This window comes from Heterocephalus glaber, unplaced genomic scaffold (genome assembly GCF_053883595.1).
Source record: "Heterocephalus glaber isolate CG9 unplaced genomic scaffold, H.glaber_assembly_v1.0 deba00001429, whole genome shotgun sequence".
Classification (NCBI taxonomy): domain Eukaryota; kingdom Metazoa; phylum Chordata; class Mammalia; order Rodentia; family Bathyergidae; genus Heterocephalus; species Heterocephalus glaber.
In genome coordinates this window covers 1,358,830-1,386,120 of record NW_028258294.1, presented here as the reverse complement: position 1 = coordinate 1,386,120, position 27,291 = coordinate 1,358,830, and the positions used below count along the sequence as shown (strand labels likewise).

Here is a 27,291-nt window from a genome sequence, read left to right as displayed (position 1 = left end):
AAGAACATTTTCATAGTCTGATACCCACAAGCCAGCATAAAAGAACAAAAAGATGAATACATATACATATTTTCAGACACATTTTCCTGGAAAATACATCGTAAATTGTACATTTTCTTGGCAAATTATTTTTTATGCATTTATTTTCTTAATCTCCTATGCATCTGAAAAGCCACAGATTTTCCTGTTTCATCTCACTTTCCCATTATACCTACCATTGAGAAGCACTATTTAGAAATAATCAAGGCCCCGAGTTCGATCCCCAGTACCAAAAAAAAAAAAAAGAAGTAACGTAGTCCCCACAAATGGTAAATATGCATGAGGAATCACCTATCAATACTAATTAATATTCATGTTTTTCACATGTCTCCAAATGTGCCTTTTCCCCTAATTTATTTTCAAACAAAAGTATGAACTTGTTTGTATCTAAAGCCCATCCAAAATCTTACCAACATAATGGTGTTTTCATGCTTTTGAGGGGAAGGAAATGTTGTCAGGGCATGGGTGAAGAGCAGGAGCTGTGAGTGAGATAGACGGTGTAACCCTAAAGTCTGAAGTTCTAGCTGATGCTAGCCAAGGGACAAGGCCATATAGGGAGGTAAACTTGGGGTCCAAAACCTTTAATTTAAAATGATGAAGTTCAGGGCTGGGCATTTAGCTCAGTGGTGCCGCCGCTGCCTGCCTTGAAAGCACAAGGTCCTGAGTTCAATCCCTGGTACCAAAAACAACAAAAAAAAGGATGACGTTCAGAAACATTGAATCAGTTCTTTGGTATGTAACAGGGCTCTACATTAGATAGGAACAAATGAATTTTAAAAACTGTTTTAAAGCACCTCCAGGGCACTATAAATCCTAGGAAGCTTTTTCAGAAGCCCAGATTTAAAAAGCTTTAATTTAAGGGTTATTCTTGAGTTAGAATCACAGAGCATTAAATATAAACAAGATAGCCTAAGATAGCATTTCAAATTCTTGCTCAGATAATTTTTCTATTTTAGTTTTTTAGGAGCAAGGTCCCCTGGCTTGCCTATATTTGACAGCTAACCTAACATTTTCATTGCATTGTTGATGGAATTAGAACACTTTATTTTTTATTAATTTAAGTATGAGGTTCTAACAAGAAGTCAGTTTAGATTTCAGCTGGAGAGTTCAGTTCCAAAACTTAAGTGGTAAACATCGTCATTTGTAGCTTGTCTGCCCAGTAGAGGAGGAGAAATTAACCAGAGAGAAGAGGATGCAGCAAGAAAGTAGAGGCAGATTGGTCAGAGGGAGGGGGCACGAGAACGAGGAGAGATCAGTAGCAGCAGGAGGAGGGAACTCAGCTCAGCTGCAGAGTTCCTTCCGCAGGTAAAGAAGGGGGAAGTGAAAGGGAATGTAGGCACATGCAGAGCGACAGATCAGAAGAGGACTAAGAGGTGAGACTATGGTGTGAGGTGGGGGTGGGGGACAGGGGAGAGAAGAAAACAGTGTTTGCGTATGAAGGGACCCTCCCCCACTGTGCGCGGCAGTGTACCTGGCAACGCTTCCAGGTGGTGTGTGCTTGCAAAATAGAAAACAATACAGAAGGAAGTTGCATGTAATGCTAAATTGAAAAAGGCAAAGATAGAGGATAGAGATTTTAAAGAATCCAGAACTTCGTGCCTGGTTTCTGTAGAACTCCCAGTGCCAATAACAGAAAGGGCTGGTCACGTATATTTTATTTGATATTGGTAACTGTCAGGGCAGTGGATGGAGCTTGAGAAAGCCAGGTCCCCTGTTTCAGGCAGCCTCCAGAGCTTCCTATCGACTTCATGCTTGTCGGTCTCAGGAGATGTGGCAAAGCCTGCAGCCTGTCAGCTCCTGCAGCCAGTCTGTCACAGAGGTAGAATGAAGTTCAGTTCAAGGAGGGAGCAGGGTAAGGAGCCACCTGGACTAGGTCACAGGAATATTAAAAGGGTTTAACTTTAAGATGTTCTGGGGGATTGTTGTGCTCTCTGTAGTGCCCCAAATGGCAAAGCTGCTGAGGGGCTCTGCCCCCCACACGCACTTGCCACTTGGGCCTGAAGGAAGCAGCCCCTGGAGACCGGAATGCAACAGGTCTGGAGGGGCCTGTTTATAGGGGTGGAAAGGCAAAGTGACTCATAGTGAGATAAGCACTGGTGAGAGCTTGGGTCTGCTGTTCACAGGCATCTGGGGGAAGGCAGTGTGCAAGGGGGTAGGGGTCAGCTCAGCAGCGCATAATAGCATTGGTGATTGTCAGTGACCAGAGTATCGTCACCTGCAGACCTGAGGCAGGAAGCAGATACCGTCAGAGAAAAGGGAAGAACAGTGTGAGAAAGGACACTGTAGCTCCATTACTTTGGAAGCATGTAGCCTCTATGCCTCAAATTCCTCATTTTAAAAGCTGACGTTAGGAAAATTCTCAGGGGAATTAGCAATAACAAGCTTGGCCCGATACCCTCTTGCTTAGTATTTGATTGCTAGCATCATTGTTAAATGACCTTCCATATTTAAACTTCGTGTCATAGTTTGGAGAAAGCCATAGGCTAGATGTCACCTCTCTTTATCAAACTCTCTCTCTTTCTTTCCCCCATTTTCCTGATTCCCTTTCCCCCCTCCCCCGCCCCTTGTTTCTGTTATTTACTGAGCACTTACTTTGTGTCAGGAACTGAGCCATGGCAGTGGACCTGATTTCTTGATATTGTTCTCTAATTAAAGCTTTGTGGCTTTACAGCTCTCTTCACATCCAGAGCTCCAGCAACTAACTATGGAAACTCACACTTTGCTGGGGAGTTGTTTTCTGTAGGGAGCAGCGTTCTGTGTGCTAAATTGGGAGGGCTGGAAAGAGGGAATTGTTTAGTAATTAGAAAAGACTTAAATGACTGAAAATACCTCCCTGCCTGTGTAAATGGAAAATTTTCTGATGCTTACAATATCCCCCTGGGACTGACGGTAAAATACTGGGCACAGCTTTAGCTGCTTTATGAAGTCCTGGCGTTCACTTGAGAGAATGGAGGAGCAGTAAAGGAGTAATTCCAGACAGTGGCAATTCTTTCTCACTCTTCTGATTTTACAGTTCGCCTTTTCCAAACAGTTTTTAAGTGATTCTATTGCTTCTGGTTCTCCCAATGTCCAGAAACTTTATAAAATCACTGACTCTTAGAGTTAAAGGTGTATATTTTGTGGTCCACCTAACACGTCCCAAAAGATGGCACGTTCCAGGTGGCATGTTCAGTGTGGAAAGCTATACCCTTTAGGGAAAGCTAGTTTCTTTTTCTGCATATCTTGTTCACTAGACCTCCTCATCTCACTTTTTTTTCTAGTTTGTCATCTTTTCATTGTTACAAAGTAGAATTGTGCACCAAGTCACTGTGACCTGGTTAATGATGTATTTTTTGAGGAACAAGCCTCTGAACCTTAAATTATTTTAGAATAGAGACAGAGGTTCATTGAGTACATGTGGTTATAATCACCCTCAAAAACAATTTATAAGGAAGGCAATTTCTGCTACACCCTGGAAATACAAGAGGATAAAGACAGTGGCTGTAAGCCTCATAAGGCTCACAATCTAGGGCAGTGATAGTAAACCTTTTAGAGCTTTCAAAAAACAACCTGCTGTGGCACGCCTGCCATGAGTTCGCCACTACTGGCCTAGTGGGTGATGTTTATTCATAAAGACTTGTTTGTTTCAGTACTGAAGATTGAACCCAGTGTCTTGTGTGTGCCAGGCAAGCATTCTAACACTGAGCTATAACCTCAGCCCTTTTTTATTTTGAGATGGGATATTGCTAAATTGCTCAGGCTGACTTTGAATTTACAAACCTCCTCCCTCACCCTCCTGAGTAGCTGGGATCACATGCCTGGCTAACAAGATAATTTAAATGGGAAAAGAAAGCAAATCACAGAACGCTATTGTGCTACATGATCTGTTGTTTTAAACAATATGTATGGAGATAGATACGTGTTTTTGCACCTGTATATATACACTCACTTATATGCTTCAGGCATGTACCAGACATTTGGAATAAAGCTGAGGATATGTATACATGTGTATGGAAGCTGTATGTGTATTACCAGTGGTTACCTGAAGGTTAGGGTAGAAAGAAGATTTTCACAATTTCTCTTTTTTATTGTTTTAATTACTTAAAATGAGTCTGCATGACTTTTTACCTTTGAAAACATATAATAAAGGACTAGGGGAAGAACAAAAACCCATGTAATGCTGCTGGGTTGTGAGGCTGATGGCCCAAGTGAGCCACATAGACCATTAGGGTCACAGGAGAGCTAGAAGGTAGAACTTGACCTGCACGTGAGAGGTGGTCAAGATTTAAGGAAATTCTGGGAAACAGGATACAGATCAGGGAGGGGAAAGAGACAAATAAGGAGTAAACAGCATAGGAATATGCATGAAGCTTCTAGTTGAGGCAGAGTTTGCTTAGGAGAGATGTGAAATGCGGGCACTAAACACTAGCATTATCACCTGGACCCTGACAAGCAATTTCATTCCCTAGGTCTAAGTCACCCCACCTGTAACATGAGAGATTGGATAAGCCTGACTCTGATGCTTTCCCACATAAGAGAGGTCTGGGCTCTTGAGACTAGAGAGGGCTGGGACAAATGGCATGTAATAGAAAGCCTTAAATATTAACATAAGAAATATTCATATAATCAAGAAGTAGTGAGAAGCATAAAAAGATATGAGCATTTGTGTCATGTAAAATGTAAACTGCAATATTTGGAAAAAATGCAACAATGTAATATATGAGTTGATCATCAATTAATGAGACTAGAATGATGAGAGGGAGGGAAGGAGCGAGACAGATTAGAGGAAAACAGAACAATTAGAAGTAATGACTAGGGAGCCAGGTGTGGTGGGGCATGCCTGCAATCCCAGCCCTCTCAGAGGCTTATGTAAGAGGAGCCCAAGTCTGAGCACATGATGGGCAACTTAGTGACTTAGTGAGACCCTGTGTCAAAATTAAAAATGAAAAGGATTGGGAATGTAGCTCAGTGCAAAGTTTTTAATCTCCAATACCGAAAAAAACAGTGATTAATAATATAAGTCAAAAAGTATGAGTGCACAGTGACACTATGAAAGAGAGCAGTCCTTCCACCTAGGAGCTTATCAGAAAATGATTCTGAAAGAATTCAAAGACTTCAGTATTTGAGAAATACATTTTCGCTGGTTTTAATTTTTAAAAATCACCATTTTCCAAACCTCAGCTAACTGTTTCATGTAAGCATAATCAATAGATGCTTTAAAAATTGGAGAGTAAATGTTTATTGAAAAAGGGATATTGACATGGTTTCAAAAATTGCCTCACAGATTTATTATTTACTAACAGGAAAGTTGCCTTTAAAATGAAGATATGAGGTTTTCTTGAACCAAGTGACCAAACAGTGTTACTAATGGGGAGGCAACCTCACATTTTAGCCTCCTATGATCATGTAGTAAAAAGTACATATTAGTCAGATTTTGCTAAAATATTTGATCAGGAAGAAACAATCAATCATATAAACCCAAAATGTGGAACAATTTATAAGCATCTGTCACGAAGTCACTGCCCTTAAAAAAAAAGATAATATTCTAGATTAATAATGACTAAAAAAAGAAATAACCAAATAAAATGCATAAGCCTTGATCAAAGCTTGAATTTAATAAAAAAATCTGAACAACACATTTATAGAGGATAATTGAAAGTTGAGTAAGTACAATATATTGACTCACATAGAACTATTTTTAGGGTTTTTTGTTTTATTAGGTATAATGACGGCATTGTAATATAGAAAATATTTTTACACTGAAGATATACCTTGCTGACATATTGTATTGAAAGTAGCCTGGTGACTGTGACATATTCAAATAATTCAGAAAAAAGTATGTATGTTTCATGTGTGTGTACACATGTCTGTTCTGATGGGTAGAAAGGGAGAGAAAAAGGAGGGAGGATAAATACACTAAAATGTTAGGAACTTGAACCTTGATGAAAATTTTGAGTTTTCATTGAAACTCATACTTGAAACTATTCTTTGAATTTTTTGTAATTAGAAATTTTTCAAAATAAATAGGAAGGGAGATCTGTTGTAATAGTCCAGATTAATGCTTAGGTCTAAAGCAGCAAATCAGAAAGATAAACCAGGTGAGGAAGCACTTAGGGAGGCTGGTGCAAGACAGTCACAGGTTAAAGTCCCACCCAGGTAGATTAGTGAGAGTCTGTCTCAAAAAATTTTTTCTTAATGTAAAACAGCTGGAAACGTAGCTCAGCAATAGAGTGGTTCTGGGTTTGTTCCCTAATACCACAAAAACAAAAACAAAAAGGAAAAAAGAGGAGAAAAGAAAAATAAGAAACAAAAGTATTTTGAAGGTAAAGTAGATTAATAAATATATATCAGCAATGGTGGTAAATACAATTTTATTTTCAGCATTTTCTCTGCTCTTGACATAATTAATGAACCAATTGAACACAAAATTTAAGAGCTCTTGATATAGTTTGCCTGAACTCAGAAACCAGTTTTCTAGGAGCTCTTAAATAGAGACGATGACCTTATTTTTAGGCAAAGAATTAGTAAGAAAAAATGCCAAGACATAATTATGAGAAACGGTTATATGACACATATCAGCCTAAACACAAAGAATGTTATTATCTAAGGAGTTCTCCTGAAACAAACATCAATGAATCCTGCACGCAGTAGCCAAAGTTTGGGTTTTGCATTAATGGATTTTGACCAAGATAATTCCATTGGGACCTTCTGCTTAAGCTTTTCAGATGCCTTAGGAATGCACCATTTGACAAACATGTCACCAGAGATAGTTTTACTTCTGTTAAAACTGATTTTAGAGTTTATGAATAAGGTGAAATGTGAAAGAAAAGGTAAATAAGAACATCTTTCACCTACATTACAATCTCAGTAATTCAGATTTTATAAAATCTAGCCAAATTAATGAATATTATTGCTTTTAAATCCATATAGTATTGAAACCAATTCCCAGTTAATATTTGGTCAAGAATCTAGCCACTAGGACTTATTTTAACAAAGTTCACTTGAAATTGGAATATTTATGTGAACAATGGCATAGGTCCGGCATTTCTTTTTCCAGCTGCTACTACATTTTTAACAAGACAACTTTTCACTGTGTATGACTATGCCACAGTTCACAGAATTTTAACTTGTCTAAATGTCTAAACTTTGCACAATTAAAACCTAATGCTGATCCTCAACTCTGACTGTTTAATAAAAAACACTCCCCCAACACATATTTTCATACCCAACTGAGAGCTGTTGTCAGAGTCTAAGTCACTAGGGCTGAACTTTCTCCTCCAGTATATTTCACAAAATTAGTACGATAACTGTCACATAAAAGACATTCAGTAAATATTTTTGAGTGGATCATTGTAATATTTGAAAACTTGATTAGGACTCCTTTTCATAGAAACATTACTGAATTTTTAATCTGCTTATGTAGATCTTCTTGTTTGTTAAGATCAAAGTAACAAACTTTAAATTCAGTAGTCAAAATTATTTCTTGCGTAATTTTTAGGTTGGTGTAGTGATACATATTCGTTTTTAAATTTTACATGTACTCTTGAAAGCTACAAAATAAAATGTAATCCCTTCTCACTCTTCAGCATTTCTCCCCCATCTTTCCAGAAGTCTAACACCAGAAGTCTTTGAAGCATCTATTAACATTTGGTTTTGTGACCTCTTGGGCATTCTCTATGATCATATATATATATATATATATATATATTTTTTTTTTTTAGAAAGGGGGGATATACACATCTATAACTTGCTTTTCTTTGGCCGAGCAATATATCATACGTATTTTTGAGTTCAAGAATATTAGATACACATACTCTTGTCTTTAATAGCTATAAAGCTCTATAGTATTCTATTGCATGATGCTTCATAATTGATTTCATGGTGATAGTGTTTTAAGAGATTAATTTAGAACTATTTTAATATCATAAACCACAGAAAAACTAAGTTTAAAAGAACAGTGCCCTTGCAGTTGTTCCACTGATTTTTGAATGGAGAGCCCATTAACCAAATTCAGAAAGTTGCTGTTATTACCATCATCCATCAAGGAAAAGGTTTCTGCTTCAAACTGGCTGACTTTGGAGGTTCTGTCAGCCTGGAAACACATGCACATTTCATCTCAGGAGGAATCTTTGGAGGATGAGATGAAAGCCCACAAAGGAGATTTTTGAGAGAAGAATTTAGCCTCCCAGCCCACCGTTTGACCCTTTGCCTGAGTAGTTTTAGTTATGTGGAGGTGGTAATTCCTTACTAACAGTGTTTTCTAGGGCATTAAGGTATGGGGTGGTGTCTTCAAGGATAACTCCATATGAAACCTGTAGGCTCACAACCTTCAGAGACGCTAGTATTTACAGAAATTCTTGCATAAAGCAAAATATTTCAAAGCCCTGGAGTGAGGACAGAGAGTCTTGCCATGAGTTATATGCTGTTTCACATCACGTATTCCCATCCAAGTATACCTATCTTAAAAGGAGTTTCCTGAGCCATCTGCCAAGTCCTAATTGGTGATATTGCTCCAGAGGGCCAGTTTGTTAACTAGGAAAGTCCTGAGAAAATTGAAGGCTGAGATCAAATGCAGCCTGAAGAGCTGGTGAGAGAACAGGAAAACAAGGAGTGATATCACCAGGAGATAGTCCACAACTGATTGACCAGTGATGTCCACCTTCAAAGACTGAGTTTCAGTGAGTATAGTTAATCAACTATTCTCCCCCTAGGTGACAGGGTCCTTCTGAAAAGGTTTCTGATCAGCACTTGGCTCACAATAGATGTACAATAACCAATAAATTTTAAAAATTTAAATAAAGTGATGTGACCTAAGAGTTATAATCATTCATTAATTTGAGGAATATTACCGAATATTTCTGTAGCAGTCTAAGCCCAGAAGGTACAGGGGAAAAAGAGACAAAGTCCTTACAGAAAGCTTTTTGGGGGGGTGAGGTAAAGAAAATTTAAAAATGGGCCTAAATTCTGTAAGAAATTTTTTAAAAGTATGTTAAGGACAGGCTGGGAGGCTACTCTAAATGGGGCAGCAAGCAAAATGCTAAGGAATTGGCATGTAATCTGAGAGGTGAAAATAAGGGATCAAAATGAGAAAGGCCAGGGAAGAGCTTTCAAAGGGTCCACTGGAAGGGAGGCCCTAGGGCTGGCAGGTGCTTGAAGGGGGATAAGACAGAGCGAAGGCCGTTGTCGAGAAGAGGGAAGCAGGCACAGGGTGGTATGAGATGGAATCACAGGGATAGGCAGATATCTGGGTGAGCACCAATTTTATTCAAAGTATAACAAGAAGCCCCTGGAGAGATTCTGGCAGAGAAAACACATGCTCTGATACACGTTTTGAGAAGATCATTCTGGTTGCTGAGTGGACAATGGATACAGAAAAGTCGGGCAGCCAGAGTGAGAAAAAGAAAACTAATCAAGTAGCTACTGCCTATCCTTGGGAGAAATGAGGGGTTGCCTAGAGGAGCAGGGTGGAGTTGGAGAAGAGTAGATAGAATTGAAATCAATTTTGGAGCTAGAGTGAGCAAACGAGCTGGCGATTTACACAGGGAGGCGGGAGGCAGGGAGACGAGTTGGGGGCTTATGGCTGAGTGACTTGAATGGAAGATGGTTGCTACTATTACAGCATTTGCTGAAAGTGAGAAAATTCCCCAGAAATAGGTTTAGGAGAAAATTAAGTTTGATTTTGATCCTGATGAGTTTGAAAAGTCTTATACATCCAAATAAAAATGCCAAGAAAGAAAATGGAATTACAAATCTAGAGTTAAGATTTGTATTCTATAAATCTTATGTAAATAAGATCTCTTATTTATAAAATAGTTATTAAGGTTTTGACCGATTGTGCTTACATAGTCTCATAGGGATAGCTGTTCAAAATGCATGAATCCTAAAAATTATTTAGTGCCTTTTGGCCTATCATGAGCTGGGTTGGGGAAGCCAAATTATATTTTATTTTCAATTATAGGCTCTGAAGTGATCAGCCCTTTACAAATACCCCAGCAAGCCAACACATTTTTGAACTTTTTCAAAAAATAAAAAACATATGCCCAATTTTGCATCAGCAAGCCAAATTTAAAAGGGATGTTAATGTTTAACTGCTCAGATATGTAAATATCTAATATCAATTTTTCATTTTGCCTGTGTTCCAGAATTCTAGTTCTGAGCCTCCAGGCAGCTCCTGACAGGAATGTTATCACTCTCTACCCAGTGCAACAGCTTCCAGGAGAAGGGAACTTAATTAGAAATTTCCACTTCAAATACAATTTATAGTTCACTCAATCTGAAACATGCCAGGGGCTGTTTAAAAATTTTGATGTCAAATGAACTGTTTGTTTTTCTCTAGTTGTCATCAAAGCACATACTAAGCATAGAATGCATTTGTTTATGAAGCACTGGAAGAGACTCCAGAGATTTAGCGTGGAACTGTCAAGGCCCAGAGAGATAGAGACTTCCCAAAGTTGAATAAACTAGCAGCAGAATGGGGACTTAATTCCTCAGGACTCCTAATTCCTAGGATGGTGCTGGGCAGAGCACCATGCTTCCTTCCTTAGTGCTACAACCCTAGCACTTCTCTTGGTCAACTGATCCTTTATATAAAAAATTTTAAACAAGTGCAGGTGATCCATTTTTCTGTGTGATAAGAGAGGAGTTAATAACAGCTGATAATTATGTATCTTTGCTATACTCGAGGCAGCCGTTTAAGTGCTATGTCTGTGTTAACTAATCTAACTTCATGAAACATGTACCAAGTGGCTAATCAGAGTATCCCCATTTGGGCCTCAAGCCTCTTCTCTTCTGTTTCTGACTGGGGTTCCGACCTTAGAAACCTAACAAACTCAGATAAATTACTAACATGGACTACTCCAGATACATTTTCTGACTGCCTGCAAAACCGGGAATGTCAAAATCAGTATGTCTTAGCAAACCCAATGTGTCTGAAATAAAATGTATTATCCTTTCATCCAAACTCAGTTCCCATCCTGTGTTCCCATCTTGATTAATGGTATAATTGCATCTCTAATCATCTTAAAACTTTTTGACACTTTTGTCGTCTCTCAATTCCAATCTGTCCAACACTATAAATACTATTTAAACTCTGGTTGGTTCCCAAGAGTATTGAAAGAAAAATCTACACAGAGCCTCTCTGTATGTCTTCTCTCAAGTCTGTGCCCATCCCCCACCTCAATTCCATTCCCGTTTTCCTACTTTAAGCCTTCATCTTGTATCATTGGTAATATTGCAGTGGTCTCTTATTTAGTTCCTTAACCCTAGTTTTCCGCTGTTGTCAGGGTTATTCTTCAAACACAGGTCAGGGCCGAGGATTTAGCTCAGTGGTTCCAGTGCCTGCCTTGCAAGCACAAGGTCCCGAGTTCGATCTCAAATACCCCCCCAAAAGAAAATAGGTCAAAGAATATTACGTGTCTCTGTGAAACCCCTCCTGCTCTTACGACTAAGCTCCTTACCCTGGTATTCCAGGGCTACTTCTGCTGTGGCCCATTTTCTTTCCCCCTCTCCAGCCACCCTAGACTGCTCACAACTCAAAAGCACATGGGATATTTATAGGTCCTCTGCTTTCTTCACACATACGTGATAAGGATTACCAAATGCCTGAGAATGTTTTTATTATATTTGTTTGTTTATGTCTCACCTTGTTCAGTAAGTGTGAGGTGACAAAACCCCTTTACTAGCTGTAAAACACTTTTGAGATGTTATTTTTAAGCCATGTAAATCATTAAATTTACAACTTCTGGGCCCCGAGAGATGGTAAGGCTCAGAAACTTCATTTTTATTTGACAAGCCCTAGTGCGTTAGCGACAGTTAGCAGTGAAACCCAAATTTCCACTTCACTCCATCACATCACCTCAGGAAAATGAAAAGAGGTTGGTTTTTTCCCCTCTTGAGAAAAAATGGGGACCTTTCAGATTTGGGTACTATACTTGTGATAGATCTGTTCATCTTACTATCCATCGTCTTTCTGAATAAAGTAGAAATACTCATAGTTTGGATTCTGCCCCAGTTCCATCCCTGCTGCCCCTTGCTGTATTCCAGCCAGACCACCAACTGTGAAATAATCTGCTTGAAACAGTCCCATGTGTTCTGTGCCTCACTAATTTTAATTGAAATCTAGTGCTAATTATCTAGCCCTTTCCCATTGTATCCCTTCCTTGTATTTTTTCACAATTAATAATTTGTTAAATTTGTAGTTCTTAACTACTCTTGAGTGTCCTACCAAATCTATTCTTTGGTTTTATTACTATTGATAAAGCCATTTTAAAGTTTTGGTTTCAGCCAAGGATTTAACTCAGTGGTTCCACCGCCTGCCTCGCAACCGCAACGTCCCGAGTTTGATCCCCGGTACCAAAAGTAAATAAAGTTTTGATTTCTTAGATAATGGATATAATACAAATAGCAACTCTTTACTGAGTACCTACCATTTTTTGCATTTTCTCTAATCATTCTGACAACCTAGCAAAATAGAAATTAGTGATTTGTGGTGTATATGAGAAATCTAAAATTCAAAGAGATTAAGCAACTTACCCAATGTCATAAAGTAGTAAATGCAGGGACCAAGATTTGAATCCTGGCCTTCCCAAATCTAAACTCAATGTTCTTCTCGTGTTTTTCCCATGCTCTGCCTTCTAGAGCAGGCAAATGACGTCATCTGTGACAGGAAACCGCAGCGGCCACGAGCATTGGTGCTGCCTTGCAAGACGCATCTGCCAAGGGATCAGCCTCCTCCCAGTTGCAGAGCAGGGCTGGATACACGCACACAGTTCCTGCATTCTCTCTACCTATCGGGACTCCTAGGGCATAGGAGTGGTGGGTGGTAACATAATTTTCCTAAACTTTAAGCTGAAAAGGGGCTCCTCGTCATAGTAAAAGTTAATCCAAGAATTCACTGAAACAGCTTATCACGCCATCTACCACCAGATCCTTAGGCAGCACTGTGTCAAGGCTGGGAATGTGGTCCCCTAAACCAGACTGGCTGGGTTTAATGCTTGGTTTTGCCATGCATTAGCAACGTGACCTTGAACAAGTTATTTAGTTTCCACTTTTATAAAATGGAGACTCGTGTGTTCCCATGTCACAGAGCTGTTGTAGAGGTTAAATGAATTTTCACTCCTAAAATACTTAGAAGAATGTGTGGCGCAGATTAAGTGCTGTGTACATAAGAGCTACCATTATCACCATTATCACCTTCACCACCTTTATTTCTTTTGCCTCCTCTCTTGCTTCCTTCCCATACTCCTTCCTTCCCTATCAGCTACTTGCTACTCCAGGTATCCTCGGCCCTCTCTCACCTCCGGACCCTTATATGTGCCCCCTCTTTGCTGTTCCTCTGCTTATCCCTGTCTCCATTGCTGTGGGAACTGCCACACACAGTCACCTGGCTAATTCATTCAGACCCTGTCTCAATGCCAGGTCCTCCACAAGACTTTCTCATGCCTCCTCACACCCTGGTCAGGGCACCTTCTCTGGGTCCCGGGGCATTATGACCTTATATATTGTGACACTTAAATTATGTGTTTACCTGTCATTGTCCTCCATTAAACCACAAATTGCTTGACAATAGTTTTGTACCACTCTTTCCATAAACTGAAAACTAAAATGGATATTTTAAAGAAAACCCAAAAGTTTTATTGGGAGAGTATTTAACTCCAGGTACTACAATAGCCACACATCAAAGAGTAATAGCCACACAGTGAGTATCCTTATTGCTATTCCTGACCTCACATGTGCTTAGCTGTCTCTGATGAGGTATTAAATGATATCAAGATGCTAGAAATAACACCCCCAAGAGACATCTGAAAATAGAATGGACAGATTAGGAAGGCAAGAATTCCCTGTCACTGGAGGTATGCAAACATAAGCAAAGGGCACTCAGTATGAAGAAATATAGAGAGATGGAGAAGCCAGTGGGGTAGGATTAGTTAACCTGGAAAAGAGAGAACTACCTTTAAATATTAGAAACAAGGATCATAGAAAAGAATAAACAGTAATATGTTGTGTGTGAGCCATCAGAGGGCAGAACTGGAACAAAAAGGTGGAAATTCCCAGGAAGATTTAACACAAAGAACTGTTTTTTATCCCTGGAGCTGACCCCAAATGGAATGAATTTCCCTGAGAAAATAGTGAGTTCTTCATCAGTGTGAAGCCAGTATTACACAGTGGTTAGAGTATTGGCTTGGGCTAATGCAGTGAAAGTACATTGCTCATTCATTTTCTTATTTGCTCACTCTTTGGTTATTATGCACCTAGTATTTGCCAGGCACCATGCCATGGACACACAAGTTCTAATAAACTGAGCTCCTACTTGTAAGGAGTTCAACAGTACACACATTCCTCAAATCAGTTGAAGCTGAGTCTTTAAGGACTAGAAGTTTTACAGGTAGGGAAGAGGTGAGAAAATATATTGTAATTATTTTCATTATTAACTGTTTTAATTGTACATATTTATGAGGCATAGTGAAGAGAATCTGGTACATATATACAATAGCACATGGAAAGATAAAGAAATGTCTGAATCAGAGAAATAAAAAAGTTTCAACATGGTAGGGAACAAGAATATTCTGGCTAAACTAGCCTAAAGCTATACATCAGGAAGAAAGAAGGTAAAATTCCTTGACTTGAAAATTGACCATTCCATAATGGTAAGAAATAGACAGATATATCCAGAGAACAGTTGTTTCTTCAGAGGTCCCAGTGGCTGAATTAGCAAACATAATGCTCACTTAAGAGAAGAAAATGATTGGCCTTGGGCATGTGCCACTATTCATCTTCATGTAAGCACCTTAAAAAAATAACCTACATCAACTTGAAATTAACAGCACTCACATTTCTATTCAACACCAACATGATTGTGAAAAGAATGTCATAACATGAAATTTAAGCATTTCTGTTGATCTAATAACATATACATACAAGAGTAGCAATAGATGGAAATTTTCTAGGCTGTTCGAAGCCTTTTCCCTTATCCCTCCCTGATCTAGTGTTATGAATTGGCCCATAATGTCTGAACCAAGCTGTCCTGAACTGCTACAAATCAGGCAGTTCACCAAACCCAGTCATCTGCTCACGACAAATTTCAGAATTGGACTCTTGTAGGTGATGACTCTCAGAGGTAGACAGGCTATTAAAGGAAGGTTAATAGGAATTGATAGTTAAGAGTTCAGGAATTTGAAACTGTTTTAAATCCTCGGGCTCTTTCCATTGTATAACCTTAAGTTAGTGACTTGGAGATCAGTTTCCTTATCTATAAAATGAGAAAATTAGTCCCAGATTCCTGAGGGTTGAACGTTTAAATATCTCCTATATCCATGCCTAAGCATCAATTAATGTTTACAATGATTATTATTAATCTCACCAATAATTAATGACACCTATGCTCCAGGAATTCATGTTTCAAGAATAGAATTCTTCTTACGGAAAACTTTGAGAATCCATGCATCCACAAGAGAAAATTCAAACGAAAGCAACAAGAAAAAGAAAAAAATAAATATATGAGACTTGCCATACTTGGCATTTTAAAATGTCATATCAATGATGTAAACTGCGAATACTTCTGAAAATGTTATTTAAGCAAAGTTTACTGATAACTCAAATCTCAGAGAAAGAAATAAGAATTAAAATGACTTTGAAAAGTTTGGAATCCTGGAAGAGAGTAGGTTTGCTGAAACTAAGAGGGAAATCAGCAGTAACAAGCAAAATGAGGTATCATCTGGGTTAACAGTAGCAACAAAATTGCACAAATGCAGATAGCCATGTAGGATTAGGCATGAACTGAACAAGATTTAGTTATTAGTGATCCAGTGGAAAAGAAGCAAATACACTTATTGGGGCACATCTGTTGCAGTAGAAATAACCCTGGTTGGGCCAGAGGTGACCTAGGCTGGTAACTCTGACATGATTTGGACCAGTTCCTTCCCCTATGGTGATCAGCTCTCATATTTTAAATGCTAGATAGACCCATTTCTAAGGCTCTTCTAATGCATAAATTCTTTGTTCCTTAAAAAAATGAAATAACTCATTCTATATTGGTTAATTTCCACTAGATTTTTTAACATCACTTGTAATCACTGCTCTTCAAAAACAATATGAACATTAATAGATACTGGCCAGAGATTTAGCTCAGTGGTACCACCACCTGCCTCGCAAGCACAAGGTCCCTAGTTCGGTCCCTGGTACAAAAAATAAAAAGATACTATTTGCTGAATTCCTGATGGTAGCTATGGTAGATGGGTAGGCAATGTACTCATTTTATAGGTAAGAATGCTGAGATTCGAAAAAGTGAAGTGACTTTCCCAAGTTACCCAGAAATAACTGATGAACTTGATATCTTGATATTCAAACTCAGTTCTCTGTGACTCCATATCTTTTTTCCTTCCCATTTTTTAATGTACTTTCCCTAGTCCATTAAATGAGAAAATTCAGAGTATAGGGTGAAAGATACAAAAATTTTATTCTATAATGAAATGATTCAAGGCAGGTGTGGTAGCTCATGTCTGTAATCCCAGCACTCAGGAGGCTGAGACAGAAGGATCACTACAAGTTTGAGGCCAACCTGAATTACATAGCAAGATTTTGTCTTCAATAAATAAATTATACAGAGATCAATCGATGAATAGATAGATAGAATTCCAGAGACAGTGGCTATTCATTTGATTCTCACATCAAAATGCATTCCAGTAAATTAAAGATTAAATGGATAAAAATTAAACTATAGTCATACTACTGGAAAATTTGTTAAATACATTGAAGAAGGAAAGAAGAAACAAGTTAAAAGACAAGAAAAAATGCTAAGTATGGCTCTAAAAATATTTTTAAATGCTCTATGGCCAAAAAGAATGTACAAGGGTAAAGCTAAAATAAAACATAAAATAATACAAAACAAACCAAGAACAATATTTGGAAAAGTTTCTAAGATGGGGTATTGATATTTTAAATATGCAGATAAATGTTTAAAAGAACAAAGTAAAATAAGCAAAATAAAAGAATATTTTATATAAAAAGTTTAAATAACCAGTGAACATATAAAAAGATGCTTTACTTCATAATTGAAGAAATGCAAAATTTTAAAATCCAATTGTCTACTTATCAATATGGAAAAGTTTAAATGTTAAAGTATATGCAATTACGATAAGAGTATAAGAAATCATGTATTATTTGTGGGAGTATAAATTAATTCTGCCTTTTTGGAGATAACTTAGCAAAGACTACCAAAATTTTATTCTCATTTTCTTTATTAAAACAACTTACTGATAATGATATTCACTACAGCATTGGTATTAACAGCAAAATACGGAAGAAGCAAAGTGACATTGGCCATGTACTGGAAAAATAATTGTACATTGAATACTAAAGTACTCCACTGCTATTGAAAAGAATGTGATCACTGCTTAAGAAAGCAGTGACATATAATAGAAAAACCAAGGTATAAAACATTGTAAATAATATGATCTTATTCATGTAAAAATTTTAATTCTACATTTTAGAAACCAGTTTATATTCATAACAAAAATAATGAGCAGTATGTACAAGAAGTCATCAGTATGGTCTTTTTTGAAGACAACTAATGGGTAGGGAGCCTTTATTTTTATGCTTTTTTACTGCTTTAATTTTTTATATATGCATTTACATGAGTATATCAATTTTGCTTTTCATATAAACTCGTTTATGTTATCTGGTAAATGAAATTATGCCCTTTTTGTTTTCTTTAATAGCTTCAATATATTTAACTAATTGTCATTTTCAAATGCATAGTGGCAAATTAAAAAGAAATAATGTATATACCTTTTGACCTAGGAAGTCTATTTCCAGGGAACTTACCTTTCAGAAAACATTCATAAAAGTTTCTAGTAAACAAAAACAGGAAACTATCCTAATCACATCAATAAAGATCACATTAAACATATTGAACGTTCACACCATGGAATATTAAGGTCCCCTTAAATTATAGGATGATATGAGCTTGTATGAAAGATATCCATATATGTATTGTTAAATGACAATAAAAAGTTGAATATATGGCATCTACTCCTTAATAAAAATCAAATAATAATATTGAAAGAGCAACAGAAATGAGAGCATGTGTTTGCATATACTTACGATGAATTTATAAGGAGTATACACGAAAATGGTTACCACCAGAAGTGGAAATGGAAAAGGAATTTTTACCTTTTCATACATTTTTGAAACAGAATTTATTTACCATGAACACTTTTAAACAAAATTTAACCTAATTGCTTGACAAGAGGAAAATAATTTGACACATGAAGGTGTACACTTTAGCTTCCTATTGGCAAAGGTATAGATAAAATTGCCTTTCCTGTTTCTTCTGTCTACAAGGGTCATACTTTTAATTCAGTGAGTAGCCTAGGCAGTCTGAAATTACTGTCTTCTACCATGGAGTACATCTGGAATTTTAGAGTTCAGAGAGACTCTAGCCTCAGATAGCCTAACTACCGCTTCCGCCTGAGGTGGGAGAAAATTGAGATTCAGAAAGGTGAAATGACAGTCAGCTGGTGGGTGGTCAGCCAGGTGAGGCTGACTCAGTGGACTTCCCAGTGTTACTGTGTTATCCATGCTTGCAAGGAAGAGTTTACAGGGATTAAAAGCCAGAGAAGAGGCAAGGAAAACTATACAAGCAAATAACGACCCTTAAACGAAATTGTTATGAGAGGACCAGGATAAGAATAGAAGATTTCTGAGCCAGGGATTTAGCTCAGTGGTTCTGCCACCTGCCTCCCAAGCGCAGGGTCCCGAGTTTGATCCCCGGTACCAAAGAAAAAAAAAAAAAAAAGGAGTAGAAGATTACTGATGTTCCAGGCCTGGAGGAGAAACAAAGTGGTAAGCCCACCCCTACCTACCACTCAGTCTCAATCAAGGAGGATCGAAGAAGGCAAATTAAGGTGATCTACTATATATGTAGATGAGCTTTCAGTTCTGTTTTCTTTCATGGGCTATAGAAACCTGCCCTATAAATAAAAGGAAGCAGAATTATGATACTATCTGTTAAAATCTAGTTCTTTGTAAGTTAAAAATCTGACCTACTGTGTGTTTACTGCAAGCAGAAATGCTTCTTAGGCCCCCTTCTGACCCCCTTCTGAGACACACATGGAGCACTTACTGATTATATTGTATACGCTTAGACTGAACTGACTCAAAATTTTATTTTTGCTTCTTACTAAATTTGACTTATAAATGATATTTTATCCTGGCAGTCTGGAGTGTGTTTTAGATGGTCTGTTTCTCTTTCAGTAGAGGCCTCATAATGGAAGTTTGCAACGGCAAAATAAACTCCAAGCACTCTTTATTTCATTTTGTCAGAATTCATTATAGAATTTTGCATAAAAAATGGGACAGTCAGGTTTATTTTGGAACAGGGCTCAGGGCTGTCTCACCACGCTAGTATGATAGGACTAGGCATTTGACCAAAGAGCAGTATTTAGCAGAGAGCCAGCCCCGTTCCGTGCAGTCTCCCCAGAACCTCACCTGAATATATTAATCTGTCAGCACTTGTCTACGTACATTACATGTGTCTCTCTTCATTATCCTGTTTTCCCTCTAATTTTGAAAACTCTTATCTACCCCAGAAATCTCGGAAATGCACAGGGGCTTATTAAATGCATGTATTAAAATGCTGGCAAACATGGATGGTTAAAAATGTTTCCAACTTAGTCACACATGCCACAACCACTACAAGATAAAATTTCATGTCTCTTCTATTTAAGTTATCAATATAGTATGATGAAAATTGCTAAGCTAAGAAGCGCATGAGTAGATTATAAAGGGTTTGAGGACATGTGACACAATCTTAGACAGCCTGCGAGTTTTCAGAAGCTCTTTTCCTCTATCAAAATGCAGGTTCTGTGCCTGAGATTTTTCTGATTTCCTCTCTTTCAGGTGAATGGCATTGACCTCCGTGGAGCGTCTCATGAACAGGCAGCAGCTGCATTAAAGGGGGCCGGGCAGACGGTGACCATTATAGCACAATATCAACCTGAAGGTCAGTCAGAACCCAAACTTACAATGTTCTGATCTGTGTGTGAATATGTATCCAGCATTACTGACCATCTTTATTACCAATAGCCATCACTAAATGTCTCAAAATTACCTATAGTGGAAGTTAATATTTCATATTCAAAGAACATGAGACTCTGTTATCCCCAGTCTTCCAAGAAAACATCAGGCAGTTAGAAAGGTTAGTATGATGATAAGAATTCAAATAAACAACATCCAGAGTCAACTTTATTTAATTTTTGGTCACCAAAAGCTACACTAAAAACCATTAAGATTTGGGAAACAAGGGGGAAATTTTTCATCTATAAGAATAGAGCGTTAAAGTAGATCATATTCTCTCCTGTGGCATCAACTTTTATTAACACTAACATGTCTTTAGATGTCCCCCTTATCCCTATTTTTCTGCTACACTTTTCCTTGTTTGTAATAAATCACTATAAACTCTAAGACTTGGAAATGTCATTCTCATCAACTGGATTAGCCAACTAAAAAGTTGAGATATCCTAAATTGGATTTGCTATACTCTTCTCTTTGGTTTAAACAAACATCTGTTTCTGTGATCAGAATGAGGTCAATGAGACCACTGGGATGTTACCTACTGTGTGGTTGATTTCTCAGAAAATTCATATATAGATTGTTCATTTGCTAGTGAAACATACTTAAAATATCACTGTGAGCTAGACCTTGTGCCCCCCAAAAAGAGAAATATGGCTTTTGTGTATAAGAAATGGAGTTAATTGTCTTTAAACTGCATGGCTAGCAAAGAAGAGTATTATATAGCTAGCTGATTGGAGGGTACACTGTCATTAAGGAAGAGACTCTGTGCATATCAGTGTAGAATTATTGACCATTTCAAATGATTCTTTATTAGCTTCGTTGGTCTGTTGTTTGCAAGACTGAGATTTGTGCCTTGCCTTTGCCAAGTTAGGTTTTATCATTAGTGGTGGCCAACGCACAAAAAACAATCAAAATTCTTTCTCCTATGTGTGTTTTGGTATGTTACCTTCATTTTTGCCAACTTTAGAATGAGAATTTGCAAATCGTGTAAGTTTTTTATAAACATGTTGTCCAATTGGCCTAGGCCAGCTATGCCAGAGAGCTGATAAAGAGGGGGATTTGTGATGATCAAAGATGTAGGAATACACCCAGGCACCATCTCTTCCCAGAGAGTTTTGGGAAGTCTTTTTATATCTTAAATATTAGCTGATTTGTTTTCTAAAAGAAGTAAATGGCTCCAAAAATATCTATTATAAAACAAAAAATGAAAAGCTCTGAGTTAGCACAATTTGAATAACAAATTCTAAGTCATACTGAGCAAGAATTTTTTAAAGGGAATCTTCCATTATCTGTACCTGTTTTCCTTCAGTCTCAAACTGTGTGTCCTCCACCATGTCCTGATATGTGTCATAAATGCCCCTTCCCAATTCTAAAAATTTCAAATAATTCTGCAGGCTGATGGTTAAAATTACATTTATACCAATTAGAAACTTTTAGAAATGATCAAGTATTCAAATAATCTTTAGCAGAATGATTTCAAGCTTTAGAGATTATGAAGACAAACCTCTTCTAGTTTCACCAACATAAATGATCATCTCTTCATTGGAGTGTCCTTACAGCTTGATTTTCTTTAAGCAATATACTTAATTTTGATATGTTGTACTTTATCAAGATGCCTGTTCAATGAATGTTTTATAAATTATATAAATTAACTTCTAAAGTACTTCTAAAGAAATCTGAAAATAACTACAAAAAGCTTCTTTCAAAATGTCAATGTACAGATTGGATTCACAGAATGACTTCCCTATTTTAATAGCCTAACTGTGGCCTAATTTGTCACAGATTTAAATCAGTCAGAAATATAGTAATAGCAACATGAAGCAATCAGTTTTATTCTCCCCTTTGCAAAGTTTGTGTATAACCAAGCCTTAATTAAACTATTATTTGGAATGGAAAACTGATTGGATTGTTGTTTTAGTCATTTGGGGACATTTAAATTGTAAAGTATCTTTAGAAAATGAACAATTTACTTTTAAAATAACAAGTGTGGGGCTGGAGATTTAGCTCAGTGGATCTGCTGCCTGCCTCTCAAGCCCAAGGTCCTGAGTTCGATCCCCAGTACTGCAAAAAAAAAAAAAAAAAAAAAAAAAAGGAAAAAAAAGTGAAATGAAAAGTGTGTTTTGAGATTCCAATTAGAAAATTCTCACCAGCTCACTTTGTTTGCACTAGCATTGGTGCAAACTATTACAACAAGTTAGCCTTAGCAAGAAGATATTATGACATCTTTTTCAGGATGGGTAGAACTAGGCTTCCAAGAAATATGTTCTTCAGTCACATTCACCTGATTTATTGGAATTCAATGCGTTTCTCAATGTTACTAGATACTAGAAAAAAATACTCCCCACCCCAAGTAAGGTAGCATATTTGTCTTTGAGGAATTTTTTTATCCTATTGAGAACAGAGTAGAGATCAGCGCCCTATGACATATGACCAACTTTTATGATAATGGCACTATCTCTAAGAATTATGGAATGTCAGAGAAAGAAGCCAACAGCACACAGAACAGTGCAGTAGTACAGTGGCTTATGGAAATATGGGAATGGAGGCAGACCTTGAAAATTCAGTAATGTTTCTATTTTAGAGAAGAGAGAGACAGTATGTTGCTTAGCTACAAGATTGAGAGCTCTGTGCATGCAGACACCAACCCTGCATTTTGTTCACTGATAGACCTCTGGTGTTATAATTGGTATTGCTTGAAGAATTACTGAACTAATGGATACAAGTTTCTCATACCTCAGTATTTAAGTGTCCACTTGAAGAGAATTGAAGATTGAAGGGACTTTTAAATTTTGCTTACTCTCATTTTTCACTTTTGCTTCAAAGACAGAAAAGAATTGCTAAATGTGTTGTAAAATATAAAACCATTTCCAACTGTGGTTTTCATAGTGCTTAGCACATTTCTGAACTAATTATTTTAAACTATAATTATTATAATGTAGCAATAAATGTCTTTGGCAAATTTCACTCAGCAAAATGGGGCAAAGATGTTATATCCACTTCTGTGCTTAAAATGAGCTTAGTCCCAGTTGTCTGCATTACTCTACCCATCATCAATCTTATTCAATGTGTAGTTCAAGAAAGTAGAACTAAAGCCAATTGGAAGAATCTTACACAGCGTTTCTCTCTGTTGAGGTGATTATCACTCATTTTTACCATATTATTAAATTCAGTTGTGTCATGTGCTTGCTTTGAAATTAACATGTGTTACATTAATAATGAACAGAAAATCGTGAAGTTATTTTCTTTTCTTTTAAGATCATATATCCTATACTGGGGCTGGGGATTTAGCTCAGTTGTGCCGCCTGCCTCGCAAGCGCAAGGTCCCAGTACCAAAAACAAACGTATATCAGATACTTCAGGAATAATTCCATTAAGCACTCCAGGAAACTGATTCTTATAAAAACTTTAATCACCTATATTCAGTTACTGAAGTTACTCTAACATCACTTCACACAAAGAAACATAATGACCCACACACACACCTTTTTCCTTTCCTTCCCTTTCTCAGCCCTTTTCCCCATTACTTTCAGAATTATCCTGCTAAAAGACATGACCCTGAGGTGCCTGTGCACCAACCGCTGGTCCCTCAGTGTTTTCCCAGCCACCTTCCATGCTTTCTCCCACTCATCCTGCTACCGTGCACTACAGCACGCTTTCCACTTTGCCTACTGTAGGAGCCCACAACCTGCTCCTGTGCTCACTCCTGAGACGCCATGTTTCTGTTCTTTGCTTTGTGGATTTCTATACTGGAATTTAATGTTCTCCCTTTACACCTGTAGGACTCCTACTCATCTTGAAGGTCTGAAGATTGCAATTCCATTAAGAAGCCATCTTTAATCTGCTTAGTCATACTGACTGATTCTTTCTCTGAGCTCCCTAGACTATATTCAAACACCTGGTGTGTCCCTTATCATGGTTTGCACTTTTTTACACCCTAGTGAGCTCTTAGAGAGCAAGGACCATTCTAACACTCATTTTATCTCTTTGTTAATTTGTTCAATACAATTGTAACTACATTTTATTAACTGATCTCCCATTGGCCTTGAGAATATTCACCAGCAAAGCTTGTGGCTGCAGCATTTACCCCAAGACAACTTGTAGACTATAGACCTAACCTTACTCCCAAAGTTGCCCACAAGATATTTCACTTTTGTTATTATTTTCACATCACTATAGTGTATCGATTATCCTTGAAAACAAAAGACATCATTCTATTTATGGCACTCTGGTTTTAGTAGTTTTATGTCCATTTACAAAATACAGTAATTCCTGATAATGTTGAAAATTAAATGCTGGCAGCAAGCTGCAATTTTTTTCTAAATGGAATTAATGAATTATTGATTCTTCATTTTAAAAGTATAATATGATATTTATTTTCAGTGTGATGCCAAATAAATATTAATAGTGGGTGCTTAAGAAATGTTCGCTGAATAATATTGGACAAATGACCTACACACAGAAATGGTAAATGAATCTCTGATTGGACATTTGATCTTGATACAGTTTTTCTATGGTGCCATTTTGAATTTTGCTATAATCTTTAGCAACTCTATTAGATAAATTTCCTTTCTCTGGCACTGTACAAAAGCTACAGCTATTGCTTTGTAATACAGCACAGAAAATATGATTAATGCACTAACTGTTATGAGTATGTGTGGTGCTGGGTATTGAACTAAGCTACATCCCCATCCCTTTTTATTGCTTGAGACAGGGTCTCACTGCACCACCAAGTTGCCCAGGCTGGCCTCCTCTCTGCCGTGGTCCTGCTTCACGCTCTCAGAGTGCTGGGATTACAGGACTGTCCCACTATGGCTGTCCACTTACATTTTTTTAAACTTCTGAAAGTTTACTTTGATACCTTTGATTAAAAAGACATTGATGACAACCTAATTATATATTCCTCAAAAAGCATCTAATGTACCATTCTCCCGGCTAAGTTCAAGGCAGATATTCAGAGTATTTGTTGCCTTCTCACCTATATAAAAACAACTAAAAAATAAAGGTTGAAGATAAAAAATATCTAATGTGAGATAACTGACTAGAGTTGAAGTAATAAACCACCAGACATTCACTTGGATAATTATGTGAACAATAAAAATTACTGAATAAAGTACAAAATAGGAACAATTCCCAATCTGTCTCTATGGAAAAGACCAATATCATTTTGCCTTTAATCTGACTCCTAAAAGGGTTGTTGGGGACACTGCAGGAGCTTCCGGGTGCTTGTAGGATGAAAAGAGGGAGCCTGTGGTAATCAGCAAGCAGATAGTCTCTACTTGAGTTGGAGGGGTCTGATTTCCTCTACTCTTTATTCTTTAGTAGGGTACTTGAGTTCCTAAAAGAAAAGCCCTATGGACAGTTAATTATTTCCAGGAAACTTGTGAGTGTATGTATATTCTGTTTTATGGAATTGTGATAGTAGTCATGTAATTTGTCTTTCATTTATGCATTCAATCAATAGATATCATTTTCGTGCTATGCTTCAGTGAATGTTCTTACAAAATGACAAAGTAGTGAACCAAAAAAGACCCTTTCAAATATGGAATGTCTCAGGTGTTAATAAATAGTATAAAGAAGTACAAAGCAGAGTAAAGATGACAGTGACAGAAAAATATATAGTGTTGAAGAAAATTGTGCTAATAAATTGATATTTGCAAAAAATAAGAAATAAACTCCACAAGATGTTGGAGGAATAAATGAATTAGTCTAGAGTCTTTCTCTACCAAATATGGTCCATGACCTGTAGCATACACAGGTATTAAATAAGAGTTTCTTAGAAAGGCAAAAATCTCAAGTCCTAACTCAGTCCCACCAAGCCTACCTGCATTTTATCTAGATTCCTAGGTGATCTGTGTGCACATTAACATTTGAGAAGCACTTCCCTAGTTCTTGGGAACCCTGCAGATGTCTAAATGAATCTCAAGATGGTCCTTAAGGCATCATGGTAAAATGTCTTTGAGTAACTTGCTACTATATATTTTAAAACAGAAACTCATTTAAATAATCCTTTTCACTCCTTTCAAGTTGTGAGGATAATTCCAAAGAAAAAGTACTTACTCATCAAGAAAAATGTGAAACCCTGATAAACCCTGATCGTATTTGGCATAACCAGTGTCACAGATCTTAAACCACAGCTAAATACCATAGTGCATTTCTCTATGGGGTCAAAGATAAAATGAAAGCTTGAGGGCTGGGGATTTAGCTCAGTGGTTCCACTGCCTGCCTTGCAAGCGCAAGGACCCAAGTTCGATCCCCAGTACCAAAAAATAAAAATAAAGAATAAAAAAAATGAAAGCTTGAGATGAATATGTGACTTACCCTTGAAGAATATAGATACTTTCTGTAGAACCTGAAGCTTCTCAGAAATGTAGTACATACAACATCCAAGAAGCTTACTTAAAATGCAAGAGAGTTTTTTCTTTAAATCAATGTCTGTGCAGGTTTATGCATATGAATGAACAGCTGTGACATATTGAAGTATTTTCCTAGGGCAAAAAAAAGCATCTTAAATGCTCAGGCAATATTTTTAAAGTCCAGCTGTTGGTTTCGGTCAGAAATTGCATTAGCATCATCAGGGAACAGTTAAAATGAGCTTTTGGGATGAAAAGTACTGTAGCAGACCCTAGACTGAAAATAAAACACCAGGTAGCTAGTGGAAACACTAAACATGTAAGCCTTTGCTATTTCATCTTTATGAGTTTCTTTTCTTGCATATTGAAAAACAGTTATGATAGATAAGTCATACACCTATTAAATTCAAGCTAAAAATATCATCTTTGACCTCAGGTGGTATAGAAATGTAAGTTTCATTACTTGAAAGTTTTTTTCAATAACATTACATCTTTTCTTTGCATTTTCAATATATAAGAAGAAAAAAATGCACATCATACAACCTAGTTAAATTGATGGATCCTATGTAATATAACTAGAATTGTTAAGAAATGGAAATTAAAAGTTATAAGGATCGTTAAAGATCATCTTGTGGTGTTTCTTCATTTCACAGGTAGGGAACTGAAGTTCACTCAGCATCCAGACAGGAAAGCAGTTCAATATCTTAAAAGTCCCATAGTTGCTAAAGCTAAAGCTAGGCAAGCCGTTAGTAATTTTCTTAATTTTTAAAATTCCCTGTGGTCACTGGTAATAGGATGTGGCTTAAGCATAATTCAGGATTAATATATAATCCTGAATATAATATAGGATTAT

The 27,291-nt window shown here is 37.1% G+C and overlaps 1 protein-coding gene and 2 long non-coding RNA genes across 40 annotated transcripts in view; 1 reads left to right on the top strand and 2 right to left on the bottom strand.

Annotated features, from left to right (window-relative positions):
• The window catches only part of Dlg2 (discs large MAGUK scaffold protein 2), a 2,046,311-nt gene that overhangs the window by 1,694,233 nt on the left and 324,787 nt on the right, over positions 1 to 27,291 (top strand). For all 38 annotated transcript variants that reach the window (XM_087212053.1, XM_087212052.1, XM_087212046.1 and 35 more), the window contains one exon: positions 19,915 to 20,017. In XM_087212053.1, coding sequence (XP_087068179.1) covers positions 19,915 to 20,017 — 103 coding nt within the window. The remainder of the gene's footprint in view (positions 1 to 19,914; positions 20,018 to 27,291) is intronic.
• The window catches only part of LOC147827837 (uncharacterized), a 110,885-nt gene that overhangs the window by 8,120 nt on the left and 75,474 nt on the right, over positions 1 to 27,291 (bottom strand). The window lies entirely within an intron of this gene.
• LOC110346370 (uncharacterized) lies at positions 1,459 to 12,895 on the bottom strand. The gene is made up of 3 exons (XR_002390360.2): positions 12,550 to 12,895; positions 2,632 to 2,814; positions 1,459 to 1,847 (listed from the first exon to the last, which is right to left on the bottom strand). It is a non-coding gene; the product is annotated as an uncharacterized LOC110346370 (long non-coding RNA).